This window comes from Pavona decussata, unplaced genomic scaffold, assembly GCF_977016875.1.
Source record: "Pavona decussata unplaced genomic scaffold, jaPavDecu1.1 SCAFFOLD_161, whole genome shotgun sequence".
Taxonomy (NCBI): domain Eukaryota; kingdom Metazoa; phylum Cnidaria; class Anthozoa; order Scleractinia; family Agariciidae; genus Pavona; species Pavona decussata.
In genome coordinates this window covers 3,691,304-3,702,917 of record NW_028145572.1, presented here as the reverse complement: position 1 = coordinate 3,702,917, position 11,614 = coordinate 3,691,304, and the positions used below count along the sequence as shown (strand labels likewise).

At 36.6% G+C, this 11,614-nt stretch overlaps 1 protein-coding gene, 1 long non-coding RNA gene and 1 pseudogene across 3 annotated transcripts; 1 reads left to right on the top strand and 2 right to left on the bottom strand.

The window, feature by feature from the left end:
- Positions 1-708: 708 nt before the first annotated feature.
- LOC146464874 (ras-related protein Rab-28-like) lies at positions 709-6,701 on the bottom strand. Its single transcript, XM_085129558.1, has 8 exons — positions 6,534-6,701; positions 6,290-6,386; positions 6,046-6,134; positions 5,001-5,133; positions 3,681-3,753; positions 3,437-3,467; positions 2,890-2,967; positions 709-2,271 (listed from the first exon to the last, which is right to left on the bottom strand). The coding sequence occupies exons 1-8, from the start codon at positions 6,609-6,611 to the stop codon at positions 2,173-2,175; spliced, it is 678 nt and encodes a 225-aa protein (XP_084985684.1). The 5' UTR covers positions 6,612-6,701; the 3' UTR covers positions 709-2,172.
- Positions 6,702-6,890: 189 nt separating this feature from the next.
- LOC146464873 (transmembrane protein 53-like) lies at positions 6,891-9,272 on the top strand (annotated as a pseudogene). Its single transcript, XR_014868457.1, has 2 exons — positions 6,891-7,028; positions 7,524-9,272. The product of XR_014868457.1 is annotated as a transmembrane protein 53-like (transcript).
- A 193-nt stretch (positions 9,273-9,465) lies between these two features.
- On the bottom strand, positions 9,466-10,419 carry LOC146464872 (uncharacterized). The gene is made up of 2 exons (XR_014868458.1): positions 10,194-10,419; positions 9,466-9,915 (listed from the first exon to the last, which is right to left on the bottom strand). It is a non-coding gene; the product is annotated as an uncharacterized LOC146464872 (long non-coding RNA).
- Positions 10,420-11,614: the final 1,195 nt, after the last annotated feature.

The window sequence follows — 11,614 nt, the reverse complement described above, 5'->3', positions numbered from 1 at the left end:
TATTAGAGGCTTTACAAGGAATTATTGACCACTTGTCAGTACAAGCTGGTGTCGCACCATTTCGGTGATAATCACTACGTGTTATGGGTACCCTGGGGAGGGACAAAGTCAGCCTGCTTACAGGTAGACTGGCTTCCAGTTTCCGAGCGAATCAAATTCAAAATAATTCTGCTCACCCACAAAGCTCTTCACCAACAGTCCCCCATCTACATACAAGACCTGATACGCCGCTATACAACTTCAAGAACGCTCCGATCATCGTCTGACACATTTCGCCTATGTCATGTCAGCCATAATCTAAAGTCATATGGCTCCAGAGCTTTCGCTGTTTCGGCCCCAGAACTCTGGAACAAACTACCTATCGACATCCGTAATTGCGACAATTTAAATGTTTTTAAACGTAAACTTAAGACTCATCTTTTTTCGAATTATTTTAAACAAATATGATTTTTACTTTGTAAAGCGCTTAGAACAGAACTGGATAAGCGCTATATAAGTAGTTATTATTATTATTATTATTATTATTATTATTATTATTATTATTATTATCAGTCGTACATTTCTCAGGACAGTAAAATTATGAAATCTGGAAAAAAGATTGATGCGGGATACCAATGCACGCTTCAAACTTAGGACAAGAAAGAGACTGCTCCCTGTCCAGCTTACAGGATGACCACTTGGCAGAAATAATAAAGACAACTAAAAAAATTTTCATTAACATATAATGGTTTATTTACACATAACTGCATGCATTATACTTCTTAATTGAGCAAAATATTACCATTTATGAGGTCAGGCTGACCTAGTTCTCACTGCCCCTGAGCATCCAATTTTTTATAGCAAATTATAGAAAAACGTTTAACACCAACTTCTTTAATTATGAAAGACTGAGGCTTTGAAATTTACTTTAAGGTTTACCAAGTAGTTCAACTACCTTTTGTAATCTATACTTGAATTTGGTTAAGCGCTATTTAAGCAGCAAGTGAGACTTCAGTGGGGCGGCATGGAAATATTGCATACTGTTGGCCAGACCTTACAGATGGAAAGCTCACTTAATTTCTGATTACTCATTACGTTTTCACTCTGAAAAAAATGCTGATTGTAGAAGGGTATATCAGTTATGTAAAAAAGTCAAAAGCATTCACTTCTCAGTCATTTGTTTACTGTTCTAAATAATAAATAATAGTACTGCTCTATGTCTCTAACTGAAACGGACCCTTTAAGATTAAAAATATTCATACATTTATACAATGTGAAGGAAGTTAGGGTTAACCCTAAGCCAAGCAGGAATCCTTCAAACACGAAATAGATGTACTACATAAAACCAAACAAACTTCATGAACCCTGTACATATGACCACCATCAGGGAAATGAACGTGCTTGTCCCCAATTTCAACATGTATATTCTCCTGACCGGTCTCCATACATTTCTTATGGTGCTAGTTGTGAGAATTGGTCTAAACATCAAGACAGTGTATTTTTGGTGATCATTTCTTTATAATTTCTCATTACCTGTATGTTTGATCAAGTACAGTTGAACCTCTGCTGATGGACACGTCCCGTAGGTAGACACCTCCCCTACCTAAGTAGACATTAAATCATGCTCCCAGCCACATACAAACACTGCATTTTTAACCTCTCATAAGTGGACACCTCTCTTAAGTGGACACTCAGTCATGGTCCTAGCCACACACAAACACTGTATTTTTCACCTCATAAGTGGACACCTCTCCGAAGCAGCCACTTCAATGTGGACCCAAGGGTGTACGCTTACAGGAGGTTCAACTGTAGAGATAGATTTTATGGAGGAATTTGATGCTTGTCATTATCAGAAGAACATGGTGGCTGTAATAATGAGAAGGTCATACTAACAGGATGTTCATCAGGCAGGGTTCCAACATATTTAAATTCTTGTCCCCATGCTTTTTTTAGATTCATATCTCAAGCATAGCTGAAAAGTTACAGTGTTGGACAACTGTTGCCTGGGGATTTTGACATGTTTTTTTATCTAATAGCCTTAGTCAATTAATGACATCTGAAGAAGTGGGCAAGTTTTGACTTCCACCCAATGCAATGCAATTGCCAATGCAACAGAGATCTGCATCAATCATTGGTATATTATTAATAAATACCGCAAAAACAACCATTAAGAAAATAAAATATCTATGTTAACTACTGCAATGAACAGAAGGAACTCTTGGTTTGAGTAGGAGCTGCCCTTGATGGCATTTCATGGTTGTTGTATTGAATGATGTCGGCTTTGATGACTCTCTGAATGGAGACAAAATGTCAAGGAAAAACAAGTAATCAAGGGGATTACAGAAAAGGAGGCATGAAATAATTTTTATCTCTCAACAAAGTACAGTGGAATACTGATTTTTTTTAACCTCCTAGGGAAAGTGAATTTGGTTCTAAAAATCCAGAGTTCCAAAAATTGGGGGTAAAAATCTGACTTAAGCAAATCCAAGGGAGATGACTTTTGGTTCAAAGAATCAGGAGTTTTGAAAAATTGAGGGTTCAAATAAATTATTAAGATTCCAGTGTACTTTCAATTTGGCAAACAATTCATTTCATGTTTGAAATGCTGATTGGAGAAATTAGCTTTAAGGCAGTGTTTTCCCTGGCAGGGATGTTGGATACTGAAACAATTTTATTTATTTGTGTGGTTTATGGCTATGTTGGAAAAGCAGATCTTAGTGAGGGTTGTTGGTGTACATTCATGACTGGCAGTGAGGAGGACTGTATATATGACAAACAAATGGACAAATAAACAGCCTCTTTCCTTCATGTTTACTGTTGCTAACCCAAATATGAAATTATTGAAGAAATACCCAAGATTTGATTTTGCAAATTTCTGATAATGTTGCATTCCATATTACCAAAGGATACAGATTGCTGTTCCATTTCATTTTTTGTTAATCTGATTCCCAATATTTCTGCAGCTATTTTTTGAAAACAAAGACTGATCTAAAATAAAAGGGACAATAACATTTATCAAACTGTCAGTACAATAAATAAACATCCTTTAAAATATAAAATAAATGAATATTTCTCCAAGTTTACTGTAATTTAAAAATTACTCTGTCCCAAACAGTGTTTCATTCTCCATCTCCAACAAGTACAAATTATTATTCACACCTGAAAGCTTCAGTCTGGCATAAATTAAACACAAATTCATTTTATTACTTTCAAGACACAAGTACCATGAAATTTAAGTCCCTAAAGATTAAAAACCATAAAGTTTTCAAAATAACGATAACCCCCTAAAAGTACCAAACCTCCAACAAAGATAAAATTTGAAGGTCCTTAATAAATTCTGAAAGTAGTTTTCCTTGAAAAGTAATGACTGCCACAATATAATGATCTCAAATGTTACACTCAAGACTCTTATGGTAACTCCATGTATAAACTTTTGAGGAATTCCCCATCAACTTACCTGATCTGCAGTCTTAGCAGAAACATAATAACTGAAAAATAAAATGATACCATAATAAAATTGAATAACTTCATAACACCATGTAATAATGATTATTATAGACACTGGCAGTCCCAGGGCAGGAATGCCTACTTTGCCAATTTGACGTCTACTTCATTAATTTCACATGGGGAGGGGGTTGTAATGAAAGCATGTTTTTATTTCAGGTAAAAAACATGGCTAATCATCTCGATGAAGTTCTCACCTTGACATGCCATGCTCTTGGGCAAATTTTCCATGTCTGTCTGATCTCACCACCCTTTGATGCTCCAAGTCAACTTTAGACAGAAAAAAACAATTAACTTTGAAATTAAGGACGGTGCCTACTAATATCGAAGTATTTTTGTGCGGTTTATGACTATGCGGGAAAAGCAGATCTTAGGAAGGTCTATTGGAATCCAAAACGAAAATTGGGGGTAGCCACACATTTTTCAGAGATAATTAAGCAATAATATCTCTAAAAAGCGCCAAAATATCAAGCAATGTATGGGATTTTTTCCTAAATTGAAGCTTAATTATCTCGGAAAAATGCATGGTTACCCCCAATTTTCTTTTGAGATACCAAAAGCGTTTGCTAAGCTCTGCTTTCTCCGCATAGTTTTAAACCGTGCAAAAATATTCCTGTATTAGCAGGCACCACCCATAGGAAACCCGAGTATCTCGAGATGTGCAGAACGTATGCGCAGTAACAATAGTAGGCACCGTCCTTAAACCTAGATGAGAAAGATGTACTATTCAAACATGCATAAATGTAGGACATAAAATAAAGATAAAAAGTGACAGACAAAAAACATGAATTCTGGTTGGGAAAGTACAATACTGTGCAAGATGGGAGACTGGGGAGAGTCGGGCTGTGATGTCAATAAAGGATCACTAGTTTCGCGGTTTCTCTATTCCCGAATTGTTTTTCGTGTGGAGAGGAAGAAAATTGTGTGGACAAAATTATGACTTGGAATGTTGAATGCCCACAATAAAACAAAACAACAGTTACTGTTCACAAGCGGTTGCAGAAAACTCTTCTTAAAACAAGGATGATAATCGGCCAAAAAAAAAAACGGTAACGTGGTTGGCACTAAACTCTACGAAAAAAATCTCAAAATAAACGTCTTAACTCCCTACATCACGCTCACTCGACAAAGTACGCGTAACTTAACTTACGAAACTCAAAAATGCTTATGACAATTCAAATCAGTCTATGCGAGCGCCGGCTCTATCCATGCGCGCACCAGTTCATGTTCTGTCTTCTTAACAGTTACTGAGGAATAGAGAAACTGCAAAAGTAGTGATCCTGAATGTATTGACGTCACAGCAGACACTATACTATCCCCAGTCTCTCATCTTGTATGGTATAGTATCCCACTGGAAGTGAAATTTCATGCTTTTATACACCTCAAACTGCAGGGAAGAAAAACTGATAACTCATTAAAACAAAAATTTTTTTATTTTTATATGAGAACAACGTGAAAATTTGATCAAACAAATAAAATATATTCTGTCATATACATTTTAATGATATAAGACTTACCTTTATTTGCTACAAGAGCAATATGAGGTAGCCTAGATCCCTCTTTTTCACACAGTTTCTTCACTGTATCAAACCAGTCTTCAAGGTTATCAAAACTGCTCTGGTTGGTCACATCATAAACAAGTAAAACAGCCTGAAAAATATCACCATCACAAATAAGGACTATAGAAAAATGCCAGCAACATAGCCTTCTCTTACTTTAACTTGTAACCACATGGAAGCCAAGCTAAGTGGTAAGTAATATCCTGCATATGGTGCACCCAACCCCACAAGCTATTGCGTTGAAACTCGTTGTGTATAAATGATAGGTATGGTATGGTATGGTTCACGATTACTAAAACTAAAGTATGCAAATACTGAATCACTCTTAGTATTATTAATATTGTGTAGTTACAGAAAATATCCATATACTCCCAACCCCACCCCTCTATATCATGACAAGCATGTCATTTGCAGTTCACAGATTTTAATTCTTCTTGATCACAGTTAGAAAATAAAAACAACAGATCATGTTTCACATAATCCCTCAATGGAAGGTTGCCCATAACCAAGATTTTTGAAAAAATAATATGGAGATTTACTGTTTGTTCGAATTTTGTAAAAAAAGAAAATGGAAACAGAAGTTTTTAAAAAAAAATCAATGATAATTAAAAGCATTGACAGTTGTCACTTAAAAGTGGTGTTTTCAATCAAACATGTAGGGGACCCCAGAGTGTCAGGGCTTGTTTTCCCAAATAGAGGATAGTATTCAAGCGTAATGAAGACAAGTACACGTGGACAAAACAACTTCATTTTGAACAATAATCTTTTTAAAGTAAAATTGGTCAAAAAGGCATATGTGTGGATGCGGCCTCAATTTCATAATCATTTAGATGCTATTAGGTGACTCCTTAATTAATCTGCTTAAACAAAATAAAAAATGTATAAAAAAAAAGGAAATAGTTGTCAGCAAGACCAAATTTACAACATTTAAAGGACTTCAAAATTAACAGAGTAGTTTCCGATAAAACAGAGTGTAATAAATACACTGAGGAATCGAACTTACATGGGCTCCAAAGATATATTTGTCTAGCATTTTACCACCCAGAGTTTGTCCTCCTATGTCCCATACTTGTAAAGTAACGTGAACATTGCCTACAAAATAAATTAACATTTAAAAATGGGTGAGATGTTTTTTTTTTTTAATGTGATAAATCGCACCTGGAAAAATTCATTTATACAAAGATCTTCAAACAATAAGCATACGTTGATGGCGCGTTTTGGGTATTGCACGTTTTATCCATACTAACCTGGTAAAACTATCCTTCCAAGAAAGAAGTCCAGCCCAAGCGTTTGCTTATAAGCTTTGTCGAAATTCTCCTGAGAATATCTCACACATATGGATGTCTTCAAGGAAACAAATACATCAGTTAGAGAACAAGCGGGTACGGAAACTGCTGTATTGATAAATGACAGACTTCTTGGCTGTCGAGAAATTGATCATAAACGTTCTCTACAAGGTGGCTTCAGTAACAACAAAATTAATTCAGTTACCTTGCCCGATGCACCATCCCCTAAGAGAACAAACTTTAACTGATGGTCTGTCACCGTTTCTTCATCGGAGTCGGCCATATTTCCTAGTCGCTTAGCAGCAAACTTTGTTATAAATTCATCCAAAATTCACGGCCATTTTGATTCCGAAAGAACTTTGTTTGTCGTGACGTCACGGTAACAAGTAACTGTTCAGAAGAGTCGCGGGCTCAGTTCATAGCTGTAGAGCGGCAGGAGAGCGGCAGAGAGTTTTCGGGGGGATGAGTGCGGGCTTATTTTCCCGAACAGCGGCCTACAGAGAGTGGAGCCGGAGAGCGATAGAGTTGAAGAGTTCGCATCTTTAACAGGTGAGTCTGCTAAACTATGATATTTATAGTGGAAGATTTTTGTAGGCACCATAATTATTATGTGTTCATTTTATTTCAGACAGATTTTTTTCTCGATCCAATGCACGAACAGTCGGAACAGAGATTTACAACAGCCTTAAGTATTAGGAGGGTCACTAGTAGTAATTATATTGGTGTAAAACTAAGCTTACACGTATGCTAAATTATTGGATTCGATGAGGTATTTGGAAAAGTAGTGAAAAGCTTACTTCTCTAAGAGTTAGCTTCTTTTTGCAATCATTCGCGGCTGAGTGACTGAGAAAGAGGCACTTACAATTCCCCAGTTTAAGTCCTCTTGTCCAAATCTCTCTAAATTTACACTTGTTCATTCAGTAAAAACCAGCATGAAATCAGAAAGACTGTTTGGTGAAAATAGGACCTAAAAGTGTCCTTATTATAACTTTAGACAACTATGGATGTACATGGTATTTTCTTGTTGCCCTCTGTTCAGAGTCTTTGGTTTTTAAAAATATTTTCAGTACCCCCCCCCCCCAACTGTTTTCAGTTACCAGAGTGAATGTCTGCCCCGTCCAAGTCCCTATTTCCCTTCCACCAAATAAACTATGAATTTTTTTTGCTATATTCTTCTTTATTTTCGTATTTTTAGGTTTCCTGAATTGAGTCCTTACAGGCCTGGTACACACTATTGTTTGAATTAACCACTAGCATGGCATATGTGAGAACAAGAGTTTGTCTTGCACCAAGCTATGGATTCTCTCGCTGTGTGTTGTTACGTCAGCAAATGACTGCAGCCAGTGAATCTGCTCATTTTCAAGCCAAATGCAAAGAGATTGGTGCTGTTGTCACAAGATCAGGAACAGACAAGTCAAGCCCAATCGTAGCTATTCTTGGCTGGAATAGCGCTCAGGACAAGCACCTGGCAAAGTACAGTGAAATATTTGAAAAGAAAGGCTTTGACACAATCCGAATATCTGCAAACCCTTTTAACACTTTCATACTACTGAACAGAGTAAAGGATGTTAGCCTTAAGTTGCTGGATATACTTGTAGAAATGAAGTCTAATCAGAATCGCCCAGTCATCCTTTACTGCCTTAGCATGGGAGGATTTAATGTGTATTACTTCATAAATCAAGCCATATCATCTCCTGGAGATCAGCATTTTAATTCCATTCGAGTTGTGGGCTGTATATTTGATAGCTGTCCTCATTTTCCAGGTCTGCAGAGCATAAAAGGTGTGTAGTCGACAATCGTAGAAACAATACCAAATCCTTTGCTTAAAGGCCTAATGTGGGTTGGACTGGGGGTGGTTGGTCCTCTAGTCTTTCTCTTAAGCTCAAACATAAAACGACTTATACCAGACACTATAACTGCACCCATGGGTTGCCCAGAACTGTTCCTGTACAGTAATGTGGACCACTTAGTCCCTGAGAAGAACGTTTTGACATTTATGGAAGCTCACAAGAAAAGAGGGATCAAAGTATTTTCAAAGCTTTGTGAAGGCTCAGGTCATGTACAACATTATAAGAATTATCCTGAAGAATATCTCCATGAGGTCAACACTTTTACTGACTACTGCTTGAAACAGCCTACAGTGGTTTCAAAATTGTAACAATTTGGTATATTTGAACTCAACATTTTATGATAAGGTTACAACATCATGTTATATGTTGATTATAATATTTTATAATGTGTTGTTCCAGAAAATATCCATGGCTCCCCCACGGAAGGGTTTTTGGTTTGAGCCCCCCAGCCCACTGGTAATTCCAGTTTAGCTCCATAGGTACCTTAAAAATTTTGGCTTTTGATATCCCCCACCCCCTAAGAATTTCCAATGACTTTCCATGGGGTGGGCCAGGTATAGATATTTTCTGGAACCACACAAATATTTTGTACTTTCAAAGGTCTAGCCAAAGACATAAAACATTGCTTAAAATATAATTTCATTGCTATATAATGTATTTGAAGTGCTACAACAACAACAACAACAACAATATTATATATTTACAGATTTAGATTATATAAAGGGCTTGTCCCACAAATAGCCACAAAGCTAGTCGAGGCGGGACGTTAGATTTAAGCTCTGATTATAATTTTGTTAGTATTGGTTTTAAAAGGAAGTTAATTTTAAATGGAATATTTTCATGTAGTTATTAACATAAATTAAAAATAAATATTTTGATGACATTTTATTTTGTATTTCTAAGTTCATTTATGCAAATTGGCTTAGTTCATAATAATTTACTTGAACTAAGCTGACACGTAAGTCTTCATTTTAGTGATCTCAAGTTTCTGCATGAATTATGTAACTAAAACTCTCCCACAAAAATTAATGCTTGCCAATTCATGATTGTCCTTCAACTGGATCCACCAAAAATAACCTTGAAGGAGATTTTAGCAGAAAATCGAGTTTTGAAAAATTGTTTATAAAGACTAGTACTCAAACAGTCTACAAAGAAAATAAAAATGTGTCTTATTTTACATGGCATTTTCTCTGGAAACTGTGGCTTCTGATGAGGTTATATTGTGAAGCTGCATGGACACCTACATGGGTAACCTGTGGTGTTGTACTAAATGAGCGCAGGCTCAGAACAAAACGATGGATGAGTTCGAACAGTCCGACCAGTATAAGTGTATTAGATGAGACAAGGGCTGATCAAGACTTTAATTGATCTTTTCAGGTTAAACTCTTAACAACTTTTATTTGAAACCATGACACACCTTACATTCAGACAAAAGACTTTAGTCTGAAAGAACATTTGATTGTGTCGAAATCCATACAAAATCCTTTGGCAGTTCAAATTTTCAGCTAAAGAATCCGAAGAGATCAAGCCGTAGTAGCTTTGGGAATGCAGGAAATTTCATTTCAACTATTTGGCTTTAATCTTCTGGTTGGTTGTCCTTGTGTAGAGGTCTGTAAACGCTGGCCGCGCTATGAGTTGTCTTGAAATCAATTGTATAAAGGGCTATGAAGGCTAGCTCTCGCCCTGGGTATGTTCCGCAACACGTTATTTGAGACTTGTCAGTATGGCCAATCTCACCTGAAAACGGATAAAAGAGAAAGATTGCAGAAGGTAAACTTTAATAGGAATAGACGAATTTCCATCACTGTCAGACTAATGTGATATATGTTAGAGATAAAATTTCCATAAAAGAAGTTTCTGTTAAGTACAACTTAACTAAGAGTTAATTACTTAAATGCTTAAAATTTTACAAAGTTTGAAGTGTACCGCAGGGTTAAATCAATTCTGACCAGTGAACAACATAATTCATTATTAACAAAAAAATGAATATAACAATTCTAAATAAACATAATTACCGAAAGATGGCGCCATGACGCAAGCTAAGAGACACCATGTTGAGAAACAAACTGCGGATAAATAAATATAATAAATAAATAGTTATACCATGAAAGATACAGAAGAATATCATGGTTTTCCAAGTCAGCCGAGTTACACATTCTGCGCATGTATAAGCGTGCGCACAAGGGTCCATTGAAACACTGAGAAAGGGAGAAACGCCGACTCTCTCGAGCCCGCAACAAGCTTTTCTTTTGGTCAGCATCAAGAGCGTTCTTGGTGCTCAATAAAAGGAAAGCGGGGTCTGGGGACGAGAATGGAGAATACTTTGATCCTTATCATGCGCCTGCGTTTTAAAGAGCTTGTATGGACTCTGCGCATGCGCTTGTACTGCGTCACAAGTGAAACCAGGTCTTGCTACGTGAGTGTTGTAAGTGCGCGCTGATAGATATTATTTTGAGTTCCTCTTTAATTGAAATAACTCAGTTCAACCAAATTAAACAGGTGTATGGCGCTTATTCAAACATCTGATTTGCATTGTTTCTTCTCAGGTGAACCTTGTGGACCTCTCCGCGGTACGACCTGTAAAATTCCCCATTTTTTGGAGGACACAAAAGTGCAGAACTGGCGCGGAAAAAAACTGAAATTCCATCAGTCAGGTCATAAAAATTGCCGTAAAACTTGAAACCTAAACCAATTTTGAATTAGAAATTGATAAAATGCTACGGGTAAAAGATTTTTCTCTTGAATTCTGCGAGACGAGAATGAGATGGAAAGAAGTGTCATGGTGGTTTTAATTTTTCCTCTTGCAGTAGGAAAAGTGTGCAGCTATATTCTGATGCCAAATTTTACTGAAATTATTTAACAACTGATTTCGGTTTCTCTTATTGCGTGACACTTCGTCTCGTGCCATGTTGGTCCCTTTCTGATGTTAAGCTGAATCGATGAAAGTTAAAGGTATAATTTGATCAGTACCACGAAGAAATCTTGACTATTAAAATCCTTACGTACAATCTTGCTAATTTGCAGAGAACAGTCTGTTAAAAAAAAAGAGACTCCGAGTGAGAATAAAGCAAATTTTGTATACATTTGTCATAATTAATGGCTGATTTTTTTCCTCTCTTGAACTAGTACTGTTGGTGTTTCACTGCTGATTTTTGAAAGAAGAACAGTTGGCAGCCAAACTCGTGCATTTTTTTTCTTAGGCGGGAAATTTATGTATGCGTGCGATACACAAAATGAACTATACTCCTCACTGTCGGTGAATAAGGTTTTAAATTCAGTTCGTAACTATTTGCGGCTCACTTGTATTTACCGCCATGATTGCTGTGAATAAACAAGAAGTCATTTCCCTTGCATTAGTCACAAGGCCTAAAGATCGCCGTGGTCTGGAATAAAACGTATTCCTTATAGTTCGTGATCATCGCAACCGGACACAAAT

Bases quoted from the DNA above. Each gene is read 5' to 3' on its own strand.
- LOC146464874 (XM_085129558.1), bottom strand. From the start codon at position 6,611: ATGGCCGACTCCGATGAAGAAACGGTGACAGACCATCAGTTAAAGTTT. The intron at 6,387-6,533 runs GTAACTGAATTA...GTTTCCTTGAAG, and splicing joins GGGATGGTGCATCGGGCAAG to ACATCCATATGTGTGAGATA. The intron at 5,134-6,045 runs GTAAGTTCGATT...GATATTTTTCAG, and splicing joins AATATATCTTTGGAGCCCAT to GCTGTTTTACTTGTTTATGA.